At 39.3% G+C, this 14959-nt stretch overlaps 1 protein-coding gene across 1 annotated transcript; it reads right to left on the reverse strand.

The window, feature by feature from the left end:
* Window positions 1–355: 355 nt before the first annotated feature.
* On the reverse strand, window positions 356–1259 carry LOC136285669 (probable G-protein coupled receptor 141). Its single transcript, XM_066177180.1, has one exon. It carries the CDS (start codon window positions 1257–1259, stop codon window positions 393–395), a length of 867 nt encoding a protein of 288 aa, XP_066033277.1. The 3' UTR covers window positions 356–392.
* Window positions 1260–14959: the final 13700 nt, after the last annotated feature.

Here is a 14959-nt window from a genome sequence, read left to right on the forward strand (position 1 = left end):
CAAGTTAGACCTCCAGAGAAGACAACTTATTGGCCCCAATGGATTGTGGTTACTGAGACACTTTGAGGCAAAAATACAAAGGAATGGATACTTGTGCTGCAATTTCTAGAGAAGGACAGCTGAGGAAAATCTTAATGAAGCTTCAGGGCATGACTCTTAGGTCAAGACTTGAGTAAGACTCAAGTGGGTCTGCCTTCTAGAGAGAAAATAAAAAAAGGGTAGCTTGTGAAAGAGGAATCTTACTGGCCTGCAAGAGCCAAACAGTGCTGTAGACCTATAGAGACATGCCATAAACTTACCAGTCTTCCTGGCTCACGAAAATCCCAACAGTTTTATTTCCCTCAAAAGCCAGTATTGATACACTGCAGCTGGACTTCCCAGTTGTTCATGGTTCAGTGGGCTATTCCTGCTATGAAGCACAACATATCCAGGCAGCACATTGTCGTTAAAGCTAAAAAAACCTCATTATATAGGAGTAGTTTATGGTCTTTATCAAGGTTGTAGTTTTGGATGTAATACACTCTGAATACATGATGAGGCATAAAGCAGATTAATGTTACCGAGATGAAGAAGAAACTCTTTGCCTGAGCCCTGAATTCCACATGAGAGTTAATGTCAGGCCAGTATTTCACAGCTGCTCTGTAGATCACAGTCAGCTGGATTCCAGTGAGCGCTGCACACACCGCCACCAAAATCCCAGCCAGGCAGTAGTTTGCGATCACCATGTGAGCCTCCTGCAGCTCCCTGTGGAACCGGAAACACTCGGAAGGGTGGTACATCGTCGAGGTGCCGTAGTAGGAGAGAAGGACAGGTGTCATCAGTGCTCCCAGCAGCCAGACAGCCCCCACCCAGGCTGTGGTGTAGCACTTCCGAAATTCCAGGCGAAGGAGACGGGTGATGACGATGGCCACGTAGAAGGCGAAGGTGGCGTACATGTGCAGGTAGATGATGGCGCTCACCAGCCTGCATGCAAACCGCCCGAATTTCCACTCCCCCAGAATGTAGTAGCTGAGGCGGAAGGGGATGCTGAGGAGCATGAAGCTGTGCAGCACCAGGAGGCTGATGATCGTCATGGTCATCACGGATTGGGATCTCCTTTGGAACAGCTGTTGGGACATCATGATGACCCCGAGGGTGCCGCCAGCAAGGCTGATGATGTACAGGACTATCAGAACCTCATGGAGCTTCTCTGAGGAGTCCAGTGCTGTGCCATTGGAGGAATGGTTCTGTTGGGTTATGTAGCTGTTAAGCATCCTCATATGCTCCTCTTTTGAAGGTTACTGAGAAGGAAAAATAGGAGTGAAACATTTTCTCTGTTATTTCCTTTATTGATAGCTGGAATATCACAGATTCCTAACGAGACACTACTGAATTGCATCTGAAATTATGTTATCCCATGTAGTTTACAGCCTTATAACTGTTGTGATCCTGCATATGACAGCAATAACCCATGCCTCTCAGGGTTAAAATGACATTTTACATAATTATGAATGAAATTTTGATTTACTAAACTGCATTCTAGCATCTTTTTTTCAATTATTTGCCTCTAGATTCAGCCATTTGTAATAAAGAAGACACTGTTTGTTTGAAAATTGTGCAAGTTTTATCTGCACTCATATTGTAAAGCTAAAATGTAAGGTGGGAAAATACTGAAATATGAAGATGTTGTACTGATCATGTATGCATACTCTATGATGACACCTGATCCATCTTTTAAGCATCTTGCTGGATGGGTACAAAACACACAAAAGGTAGCAATGGTTTGTTTCTAAATACGTGGAGCAAATTGAAAATAAATGTCTGCAGATGAAAATTCAATTTCTTCTTGCTTCATCTGCAAGTATTTTTGCTACAGAATTTTACCAGAGCTACTCTACTATGAAAAGTGATGAAAACATAAAAATTAATTTAGGAATGATCTTCTGAAAGATGTAATTCTTTTGGCACTTATTGAACATAGCCACATAAAGCTGCATTCTTATTTAGACATAACTCAAAACACGGACTCGTATACAGATTTCTGTACGAATACACAGGGATCGCTCACAGGGTAGATAGATAGTTTGCTAATGAAATTTATCCTTACCTTAGAAAGAGTTTTGAAAGAACAAAGAGCTGAAAAATTCTCTCTTAAAAAAGGAGCATCTTCTCTGTCTGGTTCATTTTAAGTTTGAAATCAGTAAACTTGTTTTAATCAGCAGTTCTTAATTCTTTGCACTCATCTGTAAAGTGATAGACTGCAACTGCAAAACATTTTCAGAGAAACCTCTTATTTATGAAGCATCAGGCAAAATATCTTTAGAAAGCCAAGATTGCTATAAACCTTCCTGTTCACCTCCTTTTAAAATTCATGACCTTAAAGAATTCAAATGTTTAAAATCATTTACCTCCCTAATATTCCCAAGACAAGCACAAGAAATTTCCCAGAAACTTTGCTACACCAAAAGTTTTACAAACCATTTTCCAACATATACTGTTAATATTTCAAATTGGCTTTGAAAATGTGCAAGTTTAAATTGTTCTAGACAGCATAATGACAGTTCAATGGCAGCATTTTATATCACTTTGAAATTGATTATGATTTTTTTGCTATTTATAGCAATAAAATATTTGAATTTTACCTTACAGTCTCTTCTTTTTGTGACTTCACCCTGAAATGTGTCAATTTCGTGCAGCTGTAGCATATGGCATACATAAGCAGAGTGAGAAAAACAGCCTTTGACCTGTTTGACCAAGAAGGACTGAAGGTTCCCTCAGCCCACACACAGGAAGGAACAAGTCTCCCTTTTGCCTCACTGTGATAGCAATCTCGTATGTGCAACGTGTAATGCTCTTCTCATCATGCAGAGAGAACCACAGAACAGCTGCTAAGCTGTCAGAGACCATCACTGTGCTGGGACACGTAGAACAGATCAAGTCACAACTGCCTCTGACCACAGCTTGGTCATTCTTAAAGCTCAGATGGGCAATGATTCCTTGAGCAATACAACTACCACAAGGCACCAGGTTTTATTACTAAACAAGTGAGAAGTGCCACTGATGAAGGAAAGAAGTGTGCACCTTAGCAAAGGATTTTTTCCTTACACATCCCCTTTCCCCCTGAACTTGCCTTATGTTTAATAATAAAGCTAAACATTCCTGAATAACAAAGTGTTAAGCAGAGTTAACAGGGGATTTCACTCTAACATGTTATTGGATCGTCAAGAATTCAGAGATTTATCCCTGTTTAAATATTATACATGGAACAAGCTGTAGGCATATATGGAAAGCAACTAAAGTGTTCCTGCTGTTAAAAAAAGACATAGAGAAGGCAGTGGGCCTTGAAAATTATTCCTGAACCAAAGGCATGAATTCAGACCCAAAAACATATGATTAGTACATGGCAGGTCGCTAAAGAGAGGAAGACTTTGAGTCATGTCTCTTGTAGAGACATTAAAACGCAGTTTCTTGACCAAAAATTAAACAGAAAAGTGTTAGTCCTGTTCATTTTTCAGATACAGTTCTAGGCTTCAATCGGAGTCATCCCTACTCAAACATGATAGGTAACACATAAGGTTTTGTGAGCAAACAATAACATAAAACCAATGTTGCAGCAGGGTTGAACTAGCATTGCTCCTTGCCATCAGTCAGCCACCTTCTGCTGTGGATGAGAGAATGGTTCCCTTTGAGAGGCATGTCTCCTATTAAGAGCAGTGTTAGGAAGAACAAGATGTGAAAGAGAGCTACCAGAATGGAATATATACAAAACCTCAAACAATAAAAAGTCAGAAAGAGAAACAGGAAAGTCTGTAAGGGTGAGCAAGAATGTGGAAACAACAGTCTGTGAGACATTCTCAGGATAAACTCTGAAAGTTTTGAGAGAGCAGTTACCATTCAGGATTCAGAACAGCAGGGATGCCCATTTTAGGCACTGCATATGTTTGTGGCCTTGGGGTAAGAGAAATGTGTAATTGTTCCATTAGAACACTGTTGGAGAGCAGTTGCCTGGGTAATGGTACTCACCAGCTGCGGTTCCAGCATCACTTAATCCCACATAAGGACAGGCTGCTTCCTGACACTGTAGTGATGGTGGTTGGATGGCAAAATGATCATCTGGGTCTGATCAGCAGAAATGCACAGGGAGGTAGTGAACAGCCTGGGTGTCAGACACTAATGGTTTCCATGGGGTAGAATGATCATGAAACTACAGCACAGCCTCTGGGTGAAGCACAGAAATGGCTGCTGCCTTGCCCACAGAGCTTGAAGGAATCTACAAACCTTGAACCACCATGTAATAAAACCAGGAGAGACATGAAGAAATTGCATTCCTCAAGTAGCTGTTTTGTGACAGGCAGCACTCCAGACAGAGCTGAATCAGACTCTGAGATCAAAAGCTTGGTGCACTCTGTTACCTTCTTGAATCCAGTCTGAGCTCTTTGGATGCAAAGTCAGGACAAAACCCATCAAAGGTGTTGCATAGAAAATTCTCTCGTCACCCTGGGGGCAGTGCTGTTGGCTGGCACCAAAACTGCCGAAGGTCAGAAACTGAACTTCTCCACTGATGTTTTCGTACTTCTCAGTCTCCTTTTCCTTGAAACATTCCTTGAAACTTGTATGTTAATGCTGCTCAGTGTATCTTGTATCTTCGTGTTCTTCTGTTATATATATATATATATATATATATATATATATATATAAATTAAAAATCATACAACTCAGCCTTGTAATCTAGGTTTAGTTTTTAGGTTAGTTTGTTATTTGAGTACAAGAGGAAATTGAGTCAGCACATGGCTTGCCTTGGCCGGTGGTGAGAATAAAGATTGAAAGAGAAATGCATCTATACACAGCAGAGATCCAGGTCAAGACTAGAATTACAAATAGATTTTAAGGAAGGAAGGGACTGGGCATATGTGATTCAACACTGGGGTAAACAGAAGACAAAGAAGAGGAGTGAAGGTTTCAATTACTGAGATGGAAAAATGAAACAGAAAAAGAAGTAGCAGTTGAGAGAAGAGAAACAAGGCCTGTTGTATGTTTGGAGATGGGATGAATCTGTCTGTAATTGTCACTGCTGGTGCTCCTGCATGGGTGTAGCAGACTTCCTCTGAGCAGGGACTAGGGCCACAGTAGAACTCTGACTTCTCCATTTCATGTGTGCATGATTTCCTCCGCTTCTCACATCAGTCTACAAAAACACTGTCTTTTCTGGTCAGTATAATAGCAACCAAGGTTTCACATTTGGTTTCAAGAGGTGCTGTCTTTGAACAGCCATAAAAGTGTCCTGTCTTTTGTGATTGGATAGATTTTCAGTTTTAGCTACTTTCAAATTGGGGTGATAATTGCTGATAATTTAAATGATTTCTTAATATTAATCTTCTATTACTAGCTGTTTACAAGAACTGAGCTACACATGGGTCATAAACAATGGTAAAATAGGGAATACCTGTGCTTTAACATACTGCTTTTTCTGGGATTGCAGGTGAAATCACAGTTCTTGCTGTCTCACTCCCACCTTGTCAGACATGAGTCACAAGTACTGGATGGTAAGAAAATCATATGCCATAGTTAGGGAACATATAGGATAATCCCTTTAATTTGCCAATCCCACCCACCCGTGCATCATGAATAATTTACTAACTTCAGCTAGTAAGTGGTCAACAAGTTCAGCCGAACTTTCCAGATTCTTAGACTACTCTTCCAATCACTTGATTAATGGAGAGATTTCTCAGGCATTGTCAGGATGAAAGAGGCTGTCTGGCTTCTCTGTTTATTAGGAATAATATATGGTTGCCTTAGTCATACCTATTTAGTATGCCTCAAAAGTAGACATTTTGCTTTATATAAATAGAAGTAATATATAATGGATTTCTGTGGAGGAATTTGGCAGAGTATATCACAGGCAGGCTATGACTTACCTTTTAAAACAAAGCTGTTATTTATTTGGTTTGGTGCGAAGAGAAGAGACTTATTTTTATAAATACAGGAATTTGTCATTATTCTCCTGTCTTGGTACATACCAGTTTAGAAGTAAGTTAGGAGATTTATTAAATAGTTTTGTCCCACTATTTGGTCCAGTTGCCCTCCAACATCTGTAGTGGCAAGTAAAGTTGTTGTTGCTTTAGTTTACTCCAGGAAATTCATATTACTGGCTATAAAACCACTTTACTTGGGAACAGCTGCAGAAAACTGCATGTAAGTCAAGGATCTGGCACCAACAGCATAAAATTTTCCTTATCCCAAATGCTTTCCTTTCTGCTTGACCATGCTGCTACTCACTGTCCTTTTCAAACTTCCCATTGTTTCAGTCTCACAGCCTTTCTCAGAAGTCTGTGTCTCAAGGAATAGCCTCACATAATGCTACTATACCTGGTTTCTCATGTTCTGCTCGATAAATAAGGTCACAGCCCCAGAGTCTGAATTCTTTCCTGTTACTTATACATAGAATCAACAAGCCTCTTCAGGAATTAGATCCCTGAAACTAATTTTTGCTTGACAAAGAGCTGAGCCAGGCTTAATCTTTATTAAACTAAAAAGCAATTAGAAACGAAGCACATAAACCAATTAACTCATGCATGAAAGCAATTTTCAGTGAGCTACAGGAAGCATGGAGGGTGCCCAAAACACAGAGGTGGTGCATTCAAGGTGGGGTGGAGAGGTTGGTTTTGGGATTGCTCTCCCCATCTACTTCTCTCTGGTGACAACCCAGCTGGAATACTGCATCCACATGTATGCATACATAATAAGGATGTGAAGATGCTGGAGCAAGTCCAGAGGAGGCCACAAAAAAATGAGAGGGGTGGAGCACCTCTCCTGCAAAAACAGGCTGAGAGGGTTGGGGTTGTTCATCCCAGAGATGCTCTGAGGAGACCTTAGAGCACTGTCCAGTACATAATGGAGACCTACAGGAAAGATGGAGAGGGACTTTTCACAAGGACATGTAGGGCAGGATAAGGGTAATGGTAATGGCTTTGAGGTGAAAGAGGAGAGATTTAGATTAGATGGGAGGAACAACACCCTTTACTGTGAGGTTACACAGAGAAGTTGTAGAAGGCCGATTCCTGGTGTTTAAGACTTTGATAGATGAGTCTTTGAGTGATCTAGTCTAGTGGAAGGTGCTCCTGCTCATGCCAGGGATGCTGGAACTTGGTGATCTTTGAGGTCCCTTTCACACCAAGTCATTCTATGATTATATGATCAGGTTTTGATTTTGGGTTGTTTTCACAAATTTGCATTGATCTTAAATTCTCCAAGATCTTATAACTGTGTGTTTGTGACTATGTTTCACAAAAATGAGCCTTGTCTTTACCGAGGCAAGTTCCCCATTTTTCTGAAAGAAAAGGAAGCCCTTATGTTTTGAATGGGGTTGCAGAGAGAGCACTAGAAGACAAGGATGAGGACTCTAAAGACTAAAAATCATTGAATTTGTCAGTAAATTAGTTTATAATTTAGATGAGTCTGGTATCTGGAGCCTGTCATCCCAATTTCATCAAAACACACATCCATAAAAGTCAGTTAACCAAAAAAAAAAAAAAGAAAAAAAGAGGATTTTGAACTATTGAGAATTCGAAGTATGTGATATCAGCTCCACAGGGATGAAACCTGTGAGCAAATCAGAAAAAAAGAATTAGCATTTACCCTTGTGAGTGTTGGGTGGTAGGGAAAGGGAATGAATATCAATAGCATGAATTCTAAGATACAAAAGAAATTAAATACATTAAATATGAGTACAAAACAGAACACCAAGGGCAACTCCAAAAAATAGTGATAATGTTTCATTCTGTTCTCAGTGGTATAAAATGGACTGGTTGTGAAAGGAACAGGTTTTTAAATTCCTATCACTAAAAAGAGAACTGAATACAAAAACCATGCTGCAAGCTATCAGACTTTTCTGATTTAATTTCCTGTGAGATATCCAAAGATGCCTAAAGACGCAAAAGTGAATTTGAAATTTGAACGTTTTGGCTAGTGGATGCCATCACAGAAGTTGCTTCCTTCAAGCCCCTGGAAGAAAAGGCAGGGTTAGTCCCACAAACAGGAAACTCCAAAGCTGAGGCCATTTCGTGCTGGAAAGAACCCTGTATTTCTGAAAACTGATGCTCTCACCTTCAGAGACCCTTGTCCATAGGACAGCCACCATTTGAAGAAGAAAATACAGCAGATTAAAAAGCAGTTCTGCAGCACTCAGAGACAGAAGTGACTTAAAGTGTTGTACAGACAGGAATAATCTTAAGGGATTTAAAAAGAGATGCTCACCATATATTTAAAGTGTACTTCCTCCCAATCCCTGCCTTGGAAAAGGTTATCTTGACTCCTTCAATGATGCCAGTAGCAGCCAGGAATGAACCTCTGTGCTGGCAAGTCCATTATCCATGGTTCTAGCAGAACAATGTAATTTCTGCTGCCATTTTTTGCTGGTTGGGAAATCCCTCTGTTTCCATTATGCACACTCTTTACAGGAATTAAATGCAGTGAATGCCACATGTATGTCTTTAAATAACCCATACTCTCAGCACATGGCAAAGAGAATATGTACAACTAGCAAAAACACCTCTCATGATAAAATGATCATGATCCTAAGTGGCATCAAACTGTCTACATAGATTCATTCAATAGTTTTCACCATTTCTTTGTTTCTTCCATTCAAAGATTTGAGCAGTTACTGTAATTGTGAGACTGTTTCTACCCTAGACCACAGATGGGCCATGCTGCTAATTAACATATTTTAACCTAACTCTGTGAAAATGGAATATGTGATAAGTACCTACTGAACTGTTTATCAGAGTCCTGTTGAATTTATCTTTCCATTATAACAAAAATAGATTGTAGAACAAAAGAATAGAACAGAGGGGAATGTTTAAAATGGAGTGATTAACTTAATTGCTTTTTATTGAACCACCAGTAGTTTCTAGAAATGAGGAATGGGAGAAGCCATTTATTTTTTTTATTCAGTTAGTTATTTAACCCAAGATTGCAAGAGATAAAAAATTGCCTTACATATGATTAATAATAATTTGATCTAAAGTGTAGATGAAAATCAGGGAGAAAGTTAACCTACACATTTCAAATTTCATAGACCTATGTTCTTCAATTGTACTTTTTCAATGTACAAAATACCAGAAGTAATTGTAGTAGAAATAAGCATCTTTAAACACATTATATTTAGCTATAAACCTAAAGGCCTAAATAATAAAAAAAAAAAATTCAAAAGTTGGTTCCTTTACATGAGAAGATGTAAACTCTCAAAAATAAATACAGGGATTATGTTCTCAGTTCAAAGGAGGACACTGAAAGGGCCAATTATTTTTCTTTTTACTTTTTTTTTCACTAAGCATGCTTTTAGGCAAGACTGTCAAAACATTGTTAGCCAGAATAAACCAGTTGCTACCTATGAGAGGATAAAGATTAATTAATTCAAAATTTGTTTTTTAGATCCTCTTGATATTTAAAAATCCTTCTGATTAAAAAACGAATAATAGGCTTTGCTGATTTAAGCCTTAGGATTTTTTTTGCTTTACATGTTCAAATTAAACAATTTGAATAAAAATAAGATTGAATTAAAATCCAATTTTATTTTCAAAATTAAGGCTCTTTGGTACAACTCAAACCACAAGTTTAAGGAATTTTACAGTCCTTAACTTCTTCTTTAAAAATGTGGCTTAAATTCTGGCTGGTAGCTAAGCTAAGTCCTCACTCATTTCCCCAGAGGGATGGGGATGAGAACTGGAAGGGCAAAAGAGAGAAGAAAACTTTGGGTCAAGATAAAGGCAGTTTAAGAAGTAGAAAGGGATGAAGGGAAACATAAATTAAGCAATGCAAAAGCAGTCATCACTCACCACCAGAAAATGATGCCCAATCAGCCTCTGAGCAACAGCTACTTTGGCAAAACTCCCCATTCCCAGTTTTACTGCTGAGTGTGTTGTTATGTGGTGTGGAAGATTCTTTTGGACAGTTCAGATCAGCTGTCCCAGCTGTGTCCCCTCCCTGTCCCTTGCCCACTCTCAGCCCATGGGCTAGGGGAGCAGAGTCCTAAAAGAGAAATAGTGTTGGTGCCATGAAAGCCTGGCCCAGCAAGAGCTACGCCATGGGTGTGTTATCAACACTGTTTTGCCACTAATATAAAACACAGTGTGACATGGGCAGCTATGGAGAAAAATTGCTCCATCCCAGCCAGAGCCAGTACAGGAAAAGAAAAATACAGTTGTGAAGAAAACTGTTCGAATATTCTGCGTATGTAACAAAATATTAATAATTTCAAAATGAAAGCTTTTGTTTGGAAAAATTTTAAAAAGTAAGTTACAAAGCTTGTCTGGAATATGGATTAATCCAGGAAAAAATCTTTCTAGGTTAAATCTTCCTCTGAATCAACCAGTAATAAGGTCAATACTTACTTAATATTTTCCTAAAAGCATCTGTCTCTGGTAGCAAAACTCTCACTTGGTAGAAGATGACAGGGACAGAGTGGGGTATGTTAAAAAGAGTTTGATCACTGGAAGATGGGGCATATCAGGTGAGCAAGGGTGTGAGGGTCAAACATGGCATGGAAGGACTTCCAAAGAAGAGCTGCCAGGAGAAGCTGGCAGTCAGATGAAAGCAAATCTCCTCAGTGCTGGATTTGGCAATCCTCCAGCATCCTCACCACGAGCTGTGTAACAGGACAGAGCTTTGTGGAGAGCATTGAGTGGGAGAAGAAGTAACAAGCTGGGGCTGCTGTTCAGAGGGACCTCGTTTGTCAGATCACTTTTTTCTTTCTTAATAAGGGCTTTGGGTACAACAAATAAAGTTTTGTTTGTGAGCATTTTGGGGCAGCAGAAGGGCAGCAGCAGCCTCTTCTCTCTGGTGCCCAGTGACAGGGCCAAAGGCAATGGGTTCAAGCTGTCAGAGGAAGTTCAAGCTGGGTATTTGGAAAAAGCTCTTCACCCACAGAGTGGTTGAGCACTGGAACAGGCTTCCCAGGAACTGGTCATTTCTGAGCTTGCTGGAGCTCAGGAAACATTTAGACAATGCTCTCAGGCACATGGTGTGATCCTTGGGGTTGTCCTGTGCAGGACGAGGGGCTGGACTTTGTACCCTGTGGGTCCTTTACAGTTCAGGGTATCCTGTGACTTGTCCTGGAGTTGTGGTAGAGGAGGTTAAGGTTGCATATTAGAAAAGGTTCTTCATCCAGAGGGTGGTGGTTGGGCACTGAAACATGATCCCCAGAGAAGTGGTCAGAGCCCCAAGCCTGACAGAGTCCAAGAAGCATTTGTATAACACTCTCAGGCACATGGTGGGATTCTTTGGGTGTCCAGAGTAGGGGCAGGAGTTGCACTAAATGATCCTGAATCCTGAATATTGAATCTGTGATTCTGTGGTATTCATAACAAATTGAGAGTGGTGTAGCTGTGGAACTGGAGCCCCAGAAAAGGTGTTTGGATTTTCCATCCTTAAAGATTGTTAAAACACAGCTGGACTCAGTCCTGGGCAGGCTCATCTAACTTTGAGTTTAGCCGTGCTTTGAGCAGAGGATAGGACTGTATGATCTCGAAAGATCTCTTACTGTCCATTTTTGGCTGTGATTTAAACTCACCTCAACACTACAGAGGTGGATCTTCCTTCCACATATTTCCTTTGGGTTCACAAGTTTGAAGGTTCAAGTTACTAAATGTGGTTACTTAATGTAGTTACTAACTGGCAGCAATTACTAAAGTGGAACATTTTGTAACACAAATTTAAGTTATCATTTGCTCCTACACATGTCCTGACCTCCAGAACAAGATTTTGTCCTTGCTATTATTTTATCATCTCAGGATTTTTCTGCTCTAGCAAAAATACCCCTTGACATTAAACTACAGGAAACCACCTTGGTCCAACATAATTATTACTTTTGTCATTTTTACTTCCCAAGTACTGCAGTGGTTTCACACTCCTACACATTTTTGTAAAAGGTGTTGTTATGGTGATACATTTCACATGCTGTATTTCTTGGTATGTCTCTGCTACCACTCATTTGTGTCCCCTGTGTACTTAAACATGCTCATGAGTGACCAGTTTGGGGTATTTAATCAAGAAACAGCTGAAATATTTATTGCAGGTTCTATTTTGTCACAGCTTGGCTTTTCTTATTTCTCTGTGAATAAACTGACTTGTTCTGTGTTTCATTTTTTCTTCTAATTTTGCAGCTTCCTGTACTTCACATTCATTGGGGTGTTAAGTTTGGTGGTGGTGGTTGTCATCCTTGTTTATTGTCCACACCCCACTGCTGCATTACAAAAAGCTCTAACTCTTCAAAAGAATCAGAGGAAGCTCAGCCTTTCAAATTGCTCAGTTGACTGAACATTAATACTGCTCAGTGAAACAGGTATCAGCTCAGATTTACAGTTGCCTGTCAGTGGCAGATGGAATGAGAACTCCATTTTCAAATGTGGTTATTTTCCATTTTGTTATTTGTGACTGAGTTTCCAGGCTGATTATTGTTGAGACAAAGTAAAGTGCACAAAAGTGTGCAACATCCATTCAGCAGCCCTGAAAGGAGCATATTCTTAAATATTAGAGTAGTGCTACAGTAAATTGCCTCTTTATTTATATAACAGAGCACACAGAGGAGATAACAGCAGAGCTAATGAGACTCTGCATATACATGGGTTACATCAGTAATGAGAAACAGCTCCACTAATTAACTCTGCTCCCTAATGAAATTAAATTCATGCTGTAAAAGACTTTTACAATAAAGTCAATGCAAACCCGAAGTATATCAGTTTCTAGCCCCTTCATTACGGCAGCAGATATAAACAATATCATGATTTTATATTGGCATGGGACAGTAAGCATTGTTGGTAGGCTGAGCTTGTTCCATTTTCCACAAAAAACCCCAATAGCTTCCTTTCCTCATCTCTTCCTTTCCTGCACACATGCAGACTGGTAAATAAGTAAACTATTATTTTTCAGTTTTTAAGTTAATTTTTGAAAAAAATCTTGATACATAAGTCTACCCATGTAAATTCATTAAAAGCAATATAAGCTGAAATTGTAAGCTTGAGTTTTCTTCCCAAGTGGTGAGCTGAATTCTTAGCAAACTTCACAAAGCATATTCCACCTGACTGATCCTACGAATTATCATCTGCCTGTCACTTGTTGAGCATCTCCTTAATATGCTGTTTGGATGCTCTGCTAGTTCTTTCCTTCTACAGTATCCTGATTTTCCATGCTCAAAGCTGAACTGAGACCACAAATACTTTAGTTCTTGCATTACCTAAGTAACAAAGTATGTTCCATCATGATCCTGCAATATAAAAGGGTCTTCAAAAGTGAGAGAAATGTCAAGAAGCTGTAGAACCACCTCAACTGCTTTTTTGTTGTTGTTGTTGTAAGTGGATGGAAAACAAAATCTGGTGATGCACTCCTCGTGCATCATTATCCACTTCAAGCTGCCCGGACACATGGAATGCATATTGACAGTCAATTTACCCCATGCTAGGTTCTCCTTGTTCAGAACAGACCTGTGAGGAAACCATTCCAAGTAGTGCCTTCCCTTTTCTTGGCACACTACACAGAAGGATTTGAAGTGCTCAACAGCATCTCTGGTGATATTTGCATACTTAGACAAGTGTTTTGTGGCACAGTTGTGGCTGCCATGGCCATATGTGCTTTCATGATTAAATTGTATGTATCCTTGATGCTCATGTAAAGGAGACTCCTCTTCTGTTTGCCTGCTCTCAATCAACTTCTCAGTATGTCCACATCTAGAATTTCATATCTGAAATGAGGGCAAATACTAACCAGTTTATTAGAAATAATTCTGTGTATGTAAATGGGGAAAGCACTGATATATACATCTAGACACAAAAAAACAGAGACAGTGGGTTCTCCGTACTTACTTTCTAAGCAGGTAGTGTTCGTGGCTCAACTTTGACTTGGGGTTCTGTCTTTCTTGTTTTTATCCCAGCAACAGTTGAACAATACTCTCTCTTTGGGATCATGTACGTGGAGCATTTCTTATTCTTTTCGTACAGTTGTTCTCTAAATTTAAGTTGAAAGTTCTGGGGCAACTTCAGGAATGATCACTCATCAGTTAGAGAGTAATCTGATTCAACTCCCTCTGTTTATGTACAACTGCTCTTGCACCAATTTCTGACATACATTACAGCCATATTGTGAAACCAAACATTTTGCAAAATGAATAAAATTTTCAATCATTTCTCAAAATGACTTCCAGTTATTTTGCAAAATGACAGAAAATAGTAGGCATGTATTATGCAACATATCCCACCTCTAGCTTTTTGAACGTGTTGGTTTAAAATATAACAGAAACAGCTCTTTTTATTTTATTTCCCAGACTGCTTCATACCCCACAGTATATTTCAGAGCACAATATATATTACATTTTCTGAAATAAAGACTCTCCTGAGGTCAACTTTGTAAAATATACAGCTGTTTCTAATATTTTGTTCAAATGGACAGATATTTGACCTGAGCTTTCCTACTGGAACAGTAGTGATAAAAGGTGACATTTTGTGAAATGCTGGAAACCATTAGTCTTGGAACCGTTGGTATTTCAGATGATGACCAAGAAAAGGATGTGGTCCAGAGGTGTAATAAAGTGACCATTATTTTCTAAAATACCTAAACCCAGTCATATTATGTAGCTGAAACCATCATTTCACGAAAAAACGGCAAATTGGCGATCTTTTTTTTTTTTTTTTTTTTTTAATAGCCACTTTCACAGATTCATGATATTATATACAGATTGTCTGCTGTTCAGGTTTAAACTTCTGAAGGCCACTTCACTGTAAAGGCGGTTTTATTCCTGCAAGCTGAATTGAACTTATATACTGTTTTTCCCTTTGTGAAACTTTTGACTTTATTTCTAGTGTACAGACACATTTCATGTCTTGAGAGGATTCTCATTCAGCTGCCCCTTCTGTAGCAGAGAACAGAGACTGTGGTCTGTCTCCATGTATGTGGAATTTGCATCCATTTGTGTTTCTCTCCACGCAGCCTCCAG

Source organism: Chamaea fasciata, unplaced genomic scaffold, assembly GCF_029207755.1.
Source record: "Chamaea fasciata isolate MVZ Bird 193981 ecotype frontalis unplaced genomic scaffold, bChaFas1.0.hap1 SCAF_1, whole genome shotgun sequence".
Taxonomy (NCBI): domain Eukaryota; kingdom Metazoa; phylum Chordata; class Aves; order Passeriformes; family Sylviidae; genus Chamaea; species Chamaea fasciata.

Bases quoted from the DNA above. Each gene is read 5' to 3' on its own strand.
- LOC136285669 (XM_066177180.1), bottom strand. From the start codon at position 1,259: ATGAGGATGCTTAACAGCTACATAACCCAACAGAACCATTCCTCCAAT.